This window comes from Corylus avellana, chromosome 1 (assembly GCF_965113065.1).
Source record: "Corylus avellana chromosome 1, dhCorAvel1.hap1.2, whole genome shotgun sequence".
Lineage (NCBI taxonomy): Eukaryota > Viridiplantae > Streptophyta > Magnoliopsida > Fagales > Betulaceae > Corylus > Corylus avellana.
In genome coordinates this window covers 19,874,033-19,884,822 of record NC_142490.1, presented here as the reverse complement: position 1 = coordinate 19,884,822, position 10,790 = coordinate 19,874,033, and the positions used below count along the sequence as shown (strand labels likewise).

The 10,790-nt window shown below is 33.3% G+C and overlaps 1 protein-coding gene and 1 long non-coding RNA gene across 7 annotated transcripts; one reads left to right on the top strand and one right to left on the bottom strand.

Annotated features, from left to right (window-relative positions):
- The first annotated feature begins 2,222 nt into the window (after positions 1 to 2,222).
- On the top strand, positions 2,223 to 3,205 carry LOC132169373 (uncharacterized). Its single transcript, XM_059580413.2, has 3 exons — positions 2,223 to 2,557; positions 2,652 to 2,851; positions 2,948 to 3,205. Exons 1-3 carry the CDS (start codon positions 2,227 to 2,229, stop codon positions 3,203 to 3,205), a joined length of 789 nt encoding a protein of 262 aa, XP_059436396.2. The 5' UTR covers positions 2,223 to 2,226.
- Positions 3,206 to 4,624: 1,419 nt separating this feature from the next.
- On the bottom strand, positions 4,625 to 10,030 carry LOC132170476 (uncharacterized). Of its 6 annotated transcripts, XR_015912755.1 has the most exons (4): positions 9,874 to 10,030; positions 7,165 to 7,306; positions 5,792 to 5,882; positions 4,625 to 4,799 (listed from the first exon to the last, which is right to left on the bottom strand). It is a non-coding gene; the product is annotated as an uncharacterized LOC132170476 (long non-coding RNA). The 6 variants fall into 6 exon arrangements; XR_015912760.1 differs by lacking the exon at positions 5,792 to 5,882 and having other exon boundaries at positions 9,830 to 10,024; XR_015912761.1 differs by lacking the exon at positions 5,792 to 5,882 and having other exon boundaries at positions 7,165 to 7,292; positions 9,830 to 10,024.
- Positions 10,031 to 10,790: the final 760 nt, after the last annotated feature.

Below are 10,790 nucleotides of genomic sequence, written 5' to 3'. Positions count from 1 at the left end.
CAAAGAGAACAAGGTTTTTTGAGGTCTCTATGCGGTATTGTTCTAACATAGCATGATGAACCGTATATAATGCTTATAAGCATTTTTTGTGTGTGTTATGATATGTGATGAAGAGGAATAGAGGATGTTGGCGTTGAGCGGAAATGGCAAATCGGAAGTGCCTTTTTTTGTCAATTGTATTTTTTTTTTTAATAAGATCTAATGCTTTCACGTCTATTGTATTTAGTGTTTTTAAATGATGTTTTAATCTTTTATTGGAGGTTGTAAAAGTGAGGTTTTATGCCCCTCTTGATAGTAGTAGACGCTTTTTTTTTTTATTCTTTTTTTTTTGGGTATTGTATTTAGGGGGAGAAGTAGACAATTTTACTGAATTAAAAATAAAAAATAAAAAACAAAAAACAAAAACAAAGTAAAGGACATAATATACTCCATATTTTGGTCTAACTTACATCAATGTATATACTCTATAATCTTTAAAATTGTTCACCTATTTATGAGTTTTAATTAAGAGTAACAACAATATAGTTAAGTTGTATTAAGGATCTACTTAGAAACTTTTTTTAAAAAATTAGAATTATAGATACTATTTTGTAATTTTGTTTTAAAAAAAAAATGTTAAACGACTATTTTTCTATTATTAATAAAGATTTCCTGAAGAGTAGATTGCAAATTTACAATGCTCTTAAAACTACACGTCGTTTCACAGGGTATTGGGTTCGCACTTTCCCAGCTCTTTCCCGCGCGTTAGTGGGTGTTTCGGACCAAAGCTACAGAGCTACAATACCGCTTTTCCCAATCACTGCCTGACGCGTGGATAAAAGCATTCCTCTACGACTACTTGTGTCTCAATTCTCCAGTCTTAACTACACTCTCTCATTCGCTCTCTCCTCTCGCTCTCTCACAACCGATCGCCGTTTTCGATCACTGTGAATCGCCGATCCAGATCCCGATCTGCTCTCCTCCTCTCTCTCTCTCTCTCACTCCTGTTTTGCATTCCTTTGTCTCTGACGCACGGCCATCAAAAAACAGGGGTAAGCTCAAAACCTAACCCTCGTTTATTGTATTTTTCTTTTTCTTTTTCTTTTTCTCGCTTTTTTTTTTTTAAACAATAATCGACGGCGACGAATGGGGGCTTGAATTAGGGTTAGGGTTAGGGTTAGGGGTAGGGGTAGGGTTAGGGTTAGGGTTTGAGAGAAACGATCTCTTTCGCTCTCTCTCGGGAAAAGAAAACGGAGTCAAAATTTTAAATCTTATTGTGTTGTGTCGTTTGGAGCTTTTCTTATCATCATTTCGGGTGCTAGGACCATGAGCTTCGTTTTTTTTTTTTTTTTTTTGGATTTTATTGATGTGCGAGATCTGAGAGATTGGAAATTTTTTTGGAAGAAACAGAGGCATAACTCATCAAGATGAACAATTAGGATTTGCAATCCCACAAGAACTGTTGGACCGATTGTGTTGGGTTCAAGTTACTTGGTGGAGGTGCTTTGTGTTTTTTGTTTGAAATTATCTGTGATTGGTTACCCAGAAATGTTTGTATGTTTTGGAAATTTGAATAACATGTGTTTGTATTGAAGGATTTGAGTGAGGAAATATTTTCTTTCTTTGTCCTGCATTTCTAGGCAACAATATACAGTTCATGAATATCTAAATGATTATATATGCGTTTATGTTTTTCCCTGATCAATTATAAACTGAGGAAGAAAATTGTTTTAATTTCTTGAGTTTTAGAACTTGAGAAAATTATGTGAGGAATGCCTTATAGTCATTAAGAAAATTATGTGATCAGATATATCCTTTGGGCACATCAGAGTTTTAGGCCGGTCTGGTAGACCTTAATTAAATTAAAACTTTTGTTTAGGCACATCAGTTAGATTAGTGAAGCCATTGCTATGTTCTGTATATCATGTGTGTATATCTTGTTCCCTAAATCATTTGGATTAGTGAAGCCATTGCCTACAATCATTAGGAGGTACTCATTGATGATGGTATCATAGGTTGAACACTATTATCTCATACTTTCTGCTTCTATTAATTATGCTATCACATTTCATTATTTATCTCTTTCTCTATTATTATTATTTTTTTTGCTGCAATTATTTATCAATTGCATATTCATTCCACAAATAATTTATTGTGTTGCTTATCTGCTGAAAAATATTTTGCAGGGGTTGTTGCCTTGCCCAACACCTGAAAACTGCCCTTGTTTAATTCTTGTAGTTTCTCATTATGGGTACAAGTGAAGCCTTAGGACTAAAGAAGGTCTTGGTCAAACTCTCATCAGAACAACTAGAAGCCACTCATGGTATGCGATCATGTGGGCTGTCGCACAATTCTATGCCGAGGCCTCACAAGCGTGAGGCTCCAGACTTGATGAAATATCAAGTAGTGAAAAAGCAAAGAAATAATCGTAATTTAGGTTCAGAGTGTTCCACCACTCTGAAACAAAGGAGAATTAATCCAACTGGTTGGGTTTTCAACCAACTTGCGTCCACACAAGTATGCTTGTCAGAATACTTGTCAATATCCCAAATGAGCAATCCGGATCTAGATTCTGATGGTGAGTAACTATTTCTATATTACCATAAATATGTCATATTTTCTAGTATTTCTCCATGATCTAATTTTGGCTTGCTGTTGGTGATGATGTGTAGGGGCTACAAGTGGTTTGGACAATGAAAACTCATGCCTTAGTTCTCAGCACACACCTGCTGCCACAGATGCTGTTGCTCCCCAAGAATGTCCAGTTTTTGATGTACAACAGTCGCCAAAGAAGGCTCTCCGAGCGGCAATGATGAAGAAACGGTTTGCTGAAACTATTTTGAAAGCACAAAAGAATACACTTTTTGATCATGTAAGACAAGATTTTTATCATGACGTAACATTTGGATATCTTTGGTGCTATGTTTTCTTAGTTGCTTATATATGCTATCTTCTTGCTTGTAATTAGGGTAAAGCAAATCCTTTGAAGATGCAGCAGGAAAAGGAAAGATTTAAAAGTATACAGCGTAAAGGTGAATTAAGCAACTCAATATTTTTTCCCTCCCTTGTAACCCCCCCTTTACTTGCAAAAGGTCAAGTGCAATATGATATATATGTTTGTAAGGATCTCATGGAGCAAGCACTTCATTTCGATTTTGCAAGACAAGCTCTTGATGTATTATATGTAGTACAATGGATACAATATTTTCTTGTTGACTTTCTATGACCATAAAGTTTTATATGTTATTTCTTCATAACCAAATAAAAAACTAAAATGAAATTAGTTTCCATCTAAAAGACTTGGGTTCTCACAATTATATGTGATGTGATTAATTAATATTTTTCACTTGGCAACCATAGGGAGTGACGGGATTAATTAATACTTTTCATTTGGCAAACATAGGGAGTAAAAATTGCAAACACAATGATGCTTATCTTTAAATATTTTTTATAAAAAATAATTGATATTTTTTTAAAAATTTTTTTAAAAACTTTTTATATACATTTGGCCAAACAAATGGGGGAAAAGAAAGCTTTGCAATTTGCTAAACTTTTGCACGTAAGTCTAACATAGAGTGAGGTCATGAGGTTTTCCATTACTAAGAGCATATTTAATATTGAGTTAGGAAGTAAAACTTTATAGTTAAAAGGAGCTTTTTAGAAAAAATAAGAAGAAAAAAAAAAAAAAAACATAAATTTTAAGCTTTTTGCATAATTGCATACCATTTTAAGAGTATAAAAGTTAATAGTTTTTTTACTCTTAAAATGAGTACAAAATTATATAACTAAAATTATTACAAATTGAGTAGTGCATCCTCTTTATTTAAATTTCACGACCTTAGGTCATTGAACATGTGATTTAGGATGTTACTTTATGCAGATTTGGTAAAAATGAGAAAGATGAAAAGATTTTACCTCGATGCTATAGACTCTCTGAAACAAGTAATAATGAGGATTTGCATAGATAGTTGCATGAAACCATAAGTAATTTGGTGTTAGCAACTTTGAGAATTTGTTTTCTACCTCTAATTTAGGTTGAATGTGGTATATTTCATCATCTTGCAGGTCAAGAATTTTCAAAATGATGCCAATTTTTTGTTTGAAAAATAGTCTAGGCCTTTGTTTAAGGATTGAAAATGCTAATTTTAGTTTTTATTTTGGTCTGATTTCCGAAGCTAATTTTACAATATTAGCCTTTTTATTTTTCTATAATGCTCAGCTTGTTAGTGGGAGCATTTTGGTTTTTTTCTTTTTCTTTTTAGTAACCTACTCACTCAGTTTAAAGTCAGGTTAAGCTATTCAACCTAAAAACCCACCTTTTTAAATTCCAAAAGTAATCTCTCACATTTCTCTCCCACACACATTTCAAAACATAGAATCATAGTTGTCATTTGTTGTTTTTGTATTGGAAATGCTCATATATATATATATATATATATATATATATATATATATATATATATATATATATATTTCACTATACCAAAAAAATGTTATTGGTATACCTAAAACATTTAAAAATGTTAAATGTTAAAATTCAGTGACAGTTTGAAAATGGATTATTGTAGCTTCATTACATTTTATCTTTACCCTACTTGTTTCTTTTTTCTAGTCTTATCATCCTTACCCTACTTACTTCAATGGATAATGAGCGATAAATCTGAAAATAAAAGAAAAAACATGGGGGCACTAGTTTACAAACAACAGTGGATAATACAGGAAAGGCTGTGGAATGGTGATAAATTAACATGCACTTGATGGCTTTCCTCCAGTACTCCCATGTAGTTTGAACATGTTGTCTGGGTCACACGCCTAGATTCCTGGCAACAAATAACACGCCAGTGAACACCCATGCTTATATATATATATATATATATATATATATATATATATAAACTCTATGTCAATGAGACTTCATTATTACTTGAAGAAAAAAGAAATGCATGGCTAAAATGTATCATGCAGAGTACATGACATGTGGCATGGTGCCAATGTGCATGCTCACATTCAAAACATCCATTAGAGTAATTCTGAAATCACCATGTCCGTGAAGCTGAGAAAATCTACTTGGGATTAGCCTAACCGTCAGCTCACAGCAGTGAAGCTAGTCATTAGGTGCAGAACTCTAATTCTATTGGGGGTCAATCCTGAGGGTAAGACAGATCAACCACTTGGCTAGACCATTCACAAACAACCAGTCATGTTAGTCTGACTCATCAACCAGACTAGAAGAAATGTGCCACTGCTGAATAAAGCTGCCCCTCTTCAACTGGTTTTGACACATAATCATCCAATAAAAAAAACACTGTAGAGTTCAAGTGTTTTGATAGTTATCCATGAGCATTTCCAATAAAAAAAACAACTACAACACACATTTATATATATAAGCTACATCATCTAGGTATAATTGAAAAATTTGTCATTATCATGTTCTTCTTCTCTTCATAATTCTTATGGATACAAATCTGCACAGAGGTAAAAAAATTAATTTTGCTGTGGGAAGATGCTATCAAACTAATTCTCTTTTGCACTCATTTTCTAAAGCTTATGTATAAAGCTATTATGCTCAGAAACAAAAATAAATGTAGCTATTATTTACCTATCAGCATTACTATTTGTTTTGTATTATGTTGTTGGCATCCATCTACCATTTCTTTTTCATTGACGGGGTTGAATGTTTACTTGCAGAGATGATTAAGATTAAAGCCCAAATGAAAAAGGCTGAAGTTGATGAGGTAGAAGCAAAATTGAAGCGGCAGCGGCGGCGGGAAACAGAAAGAGAAGCTTTTCGAGCTGCACTTCAAAAGGTTACCTTCTTCTATCTAATACTTGTTTACATTTCTAGCACATCAAGTATGCTTTTCTACATCGGGTGGAGCTATATCTAATGTTGGTGCACCTCCCTGCAGATGACAAGAACTGTGGATTTAGAAGACAATCTATGGGTTCAAAAAGAATATGATATGATGATTGGGTCTTCTTGCTCCTATGATTGGCCTCTTGAAGTACATTAAGCATACAATCTAGTGCTACATTTTGTATGAAGCGAAAAGAAATTTTGTTTATGAATGTAAAATCTATTGCTATCTGTACATAGTAGTATTGTTGTAAATTGTGAAGTTCCCTATTTGGAGCATTAGAGAAATCAATATTCTTAACTACTGGGCCAGGTTCCTGCATACATGACATAACATAGCATAAAGAGAGATGATACATGTTCATTTGGTGACATAGCATAAAGAGACAAGATATACGAGATCTGGTGTACATCTGCTTTACATTTCTTTTGCAAATCTGCCATACAGAGATGTACAACAGATGGAAAAAGATCATTTCTCTTGCATAAATACAATCTTTGCTTCACTTAAAATTGACCAAAATCAGTTGTATGTGGACACACGCAAGCTAGTTCTTTTGAATATTGGTTGGGAAGGCACATGCAAGGCACATGCTTAATTCCCCGTGATAGGTATAATTGTGATATCATTAAAAATTCAATACCATATGTAAAAAATATTTATAATATAAAGTTAATATATAAATCTATACCAAGACGCATATTTAATTTTTATATAACTCTTAGTATAACATTACAAAAGTGAGTAAATATGATGTAAAAAAACCACCTCTAACCAAGAGTTGATCTGTATGGCACACACATTACAAGACAGAGCACTCAACACTCCACTAACAATGTTCAAAGGAAATATCATCTCTATGTATGTTAGGTTCTGTAGTGATAAGTAGCCCATTGAAAATTAATAGCAACAAAAAATGGGAGAACACTAAGCCTGAAGTTTATCAAGAATATTCAATCATAAAGAAGCTTTATTTATTAGAAGGCATATGATTATCTTTTTATTTTGATCATCAATGTAGGGAAGTTAACCCAAATTAGTTCCCCTACGGTCTTTGCTCTCTTGTATACTTTTCGTGTACGAGGGCTTTGCACTTTTTCTATAAAATTTTAATTACTCATGAAAACAAAAACAAAAGTACAGTTGCTACTGTGGTATTTGGAAAGTGAATGCTCTTAACCAATTCTAAGGGCGCAATTCTTTTGCATCATAAAATGAAAATACACAATATCAAATTGAAACTACTATTTTCTCATCAAAATGGATGCCTTTTGGTATAGCCTCTAATTCCAATTTACATAGCAAATCAAGGTGCAAAACCAATCACCTGTCTGGCCATACTTGTTGATTGTTGGAAGTGGGTGCTGGCTCATACATATTAGCACAAAATATCGTCTTGAGAGTTGCTACCTTGTCTTCCCGTCGAAAGAAACCATGCATTGCTTCTAGCATCCTCTGGAATTTGTCATCTACAACAATGTGTTAGTCCTCCTAACAAAGAACACAGCAGAAAAGAACTATGATCAATAAGCCTAGCTTCCTTGGTGAAGTCAAACATAAAACAACATTTATGGTATCATATTTAAAGCAGCTCATCTGACGAGCAAATAGTTCCAGACTTTGACAAATATAGTAGAAAGAAATAAAACTTGGCAAAAAAATAGTACTTTTCCAAGATACTCTTTTGAAGTAATATAACAGTAATTCATAAAATATCATATCCACATATTGAACTGCAAATACATGTAACATAACTCATATATGAATACAAGTAAAAGATATCATAAAACGATTTGAACTTCTACTGCATCCATGGGTTATGCCTCTTTTTGGCATATTTTATACATTTTCTTACTTATCAAAAAGAAAAAAAAAAAAAAAAATCATTCATAACCCCTACAGTTCATTAGGCCAAGTCTCAGAGTTTATTTCTCGGGGAAAAAAGAACCCAACAAGTCACAACTTTTTTTCTCATTCTCATTCTCATTTCATTTTACCACTCCAAAACCAAATAAGAAAAAACCTCAAATCATTGTATTTGTTCTAATTTGGCTACTGCATATCTAAACAGACAATGAAAGTAACTAATATGAAAATATTTTCAAGAAATTCCCAGGATTAAGATAAAGGGATAACCCACACCTAATATCTGACTCAAAAACCTCACCACCTTGCAAGCTGAGCTCTTAACTCACAGGATTATTTTCTATTACATTTTTTGGCTGCAAATTAGGAAACTGTTTGGTTTCTTGGCAGATAGGTCACATTTTGAGGCATGAACCAGCTACCTGTGGCCCAAACTAAACCATAGGTTTGGACTTGTGGTCCTCCGAGGCAGAATAGGTATTAGAAATTTAAGCAAAAAATAGCTTCTGGTGCTGCTTTATTTGAACCGACTATAACATATTCTATAACTTTTCATCATTTTGAGATGAAGTAAAAAACATGAATGTTGTTGTTTGGCAATTCATCTAATGGAGCTTCTGGGCTATTTTGGTTCAGTTGCTCAAGATACTTTAATGAGTCTGTTTGACTTGAATTTTTGTGTTCGGTTAAAAGTTACAATATCAAGATACACAATACACACTGTTTGAACAATTTAAGCTCATAGAGTAATTGGTTGTGTTATATTTCTCAAACACCATGATAAAGATACCCCTCCCAGACTATTTGTCCATCTTTCATAGTCCAAACTTGGAACATAAATTAATGTTTCAGAACCAGATAATAAATAAATAAAATTTAAAACTACATCCACTAACTTGTCAAAACTACCATAAAGATTGGAACTTTCATGATTATGACTTCAATATAGTCATAAATTAGGAAAGTGATAAAATTCTGCCCATTGAATTTTTCAATATAGACAATCTAATGGATATCCATAAAATTGGACAAGCAATTTAGGATGGAGTCAGCAATGGCTGCAAAAGTTTAAACTTTTAGAGAGCAATCTCATTTTGACAATATCATGGATATAAATAACATTGTGGTTTAGGGGCAGCAGCTATATAATTTTAAGTCCAATACAATGATTCTTGCAAAAAGAGGCAGGTTGCAGAATTTTTGAGGCAGCAGCAAATAAAAGGACATTTTAAGGCTTGTTTTGATCAATTATTTGTTGGCTAATGTCCAGGGAAATATGTGGGGATTTAGAGTTTTGATAAGGTAAGCAAAGTTGTTTGATTTGGATTGCAAAGAGGGAAGACAAGAGAGGTTCAAGGGGCTGTTCACTAGCTGTGAGAGAGAGAGAGAGAGAGAGAGAGAGATCACCCAACGCTCTTGATCTGCGTTCAAATTAGACCATAACTGAAAACATCAACAACCTGATCTCAAAAGATGGTGTTCAAACTTTTATTTTGCTTTTCTTTTCTTTTTTTGAACAAAGTCTTTCAGAAGCAAATCCACAAACCAAACAAACACACCTATACCCAAAACATATACTAAGTTTCCTTTCAACAGAGAATCTTTAACCAGCTGATGTTGATCTTTAAAGATCTACCAAACACATGTAGTATGAGAATGCAAAAACACAAAAAAACCAATAATTCAGATTACCCTCATTTGAACAATTAACCACATAACAGAAGTATATAATAAAATGATATTCAAACTACAAAAATCATGACCGGTTTATCAAAACTACACAATGTAAACAGTACAAACCGCCCTCTATCCTAAGCAAATTTCAGGAAAATTCTCAGTCCGTCTGACATCTCAGCAAACCACAAGCACAAGTAAAATCACAGATCCACATATGTTGGTTACTTCAAACATCCATTAGCACAGAAACAGTAACAAAACCACCCTATCTCTATGCACAGAAACAATATAAATTTCCAAACTTTTTTTCTTCCAAATCAAAATTTTCCGTTTTGCTCCCCAAAACCAAAACTTTCAGTCTCTCAGCACCAAAATAAAGACAACCCAGAAGATAAAAAACCCAAAATAATATAATAAAAGTGAAAAAAAAAAAAAGGAAGAGACTTCACCTCCAGAAGTCTTCCACGGCACTAGATCTAATTAAAAAAGCTACCCCAAGCAGCCTGCTTGGACTTGGCAGAAGGGATATCGAACCAGAAGGTCTGTCCAGCTGGTGGGGCTGGATTCATCACCGGCTTGGTCGGCTGCATCTACTCCTGTCCCTCATCTCCAGCTCCTCCAGCCAAAGGGTTGGACGTAGGTTGGTACGTGTGTATTTATGGGTAGGAAGAGTGACAAACGATGGGCTTTTTTGTTTTATTTCAGAATTTTCATTTTTTTTTACGTCAAATGTCAAACATGCTCCATCTCAGGAAACCAGAGCCCATTTAGCTGACATATGCACCCATGCTTTAGACCCGACCCGGCCTCGACCCAAAGTTATTTATTTATTTATTTATTAATTTATTTATTTTTACATGTCATTATGAAGTTTTTGACACCTTTTAGAATTTTCAATAAGACACAAATGACAATGTACCCCAAATGTTAATAAAATGACGAAATTACTCCTATAGAATTTTTAATAAGACAAAAATTTTCTTAAAATTTTGAAAAAAAAAAATTTAAAATTAAAATTTTTATTTGTATTTTAGTAAGGGTAATTTTGTCATTTTTTAAAATTGGGGGTACATTGTTATTGTTTTGGTAGTTTTGGTGGTAAATGGTCGCAATTGATAGTTTTTGGGATAGATTGTCATTAGGATGGTAGTTTGAGGAGGTTAAATAGACTTTACCCTATTTTTTTTTTTTTTTTTTGTTTACATGTCATTCCGAAGTTTTTGACACCTTTTCGGAACAAGAGGTAATACTTGAGTTCGAATTTTGTCTCTTCAATTTACATCTCATTTTAATTAAATAAATTAGTGTGTTAAGTCTAAGAGAAAATGTTAAAATAGAGACATATTATTCTTTAAACTATTGTCAATCTCTTGTCCAACTCTTTTTTAAATTGACGATTGAATATGTATG

Excerpts from the sequence above, each read along its gene's own strand:
- LOC132169373 (XM_059580413.2), top strand. The coding sequence starts at position 2,227 with ATGGGTACAAGTGAAGCCTTAGGACTAAAGAAGGTCTTGGTCAAACTC. Across the intron at positions 2,558-2,651 it reads TCCGGATCTAGATTCTGATG|GGGCTACAAGTGGTTTGGAC; the intron begins GTGAGTAACTAT and ends GATGATGTGTAG. Across the intron at positions 2,852-2,947 it reads AGAATACACTTTTTGATCAT|GGTAAAGCAAATCCTTTGAA; the intron begins GTAAGACAAGAT and ends GCTTGTAATTAG.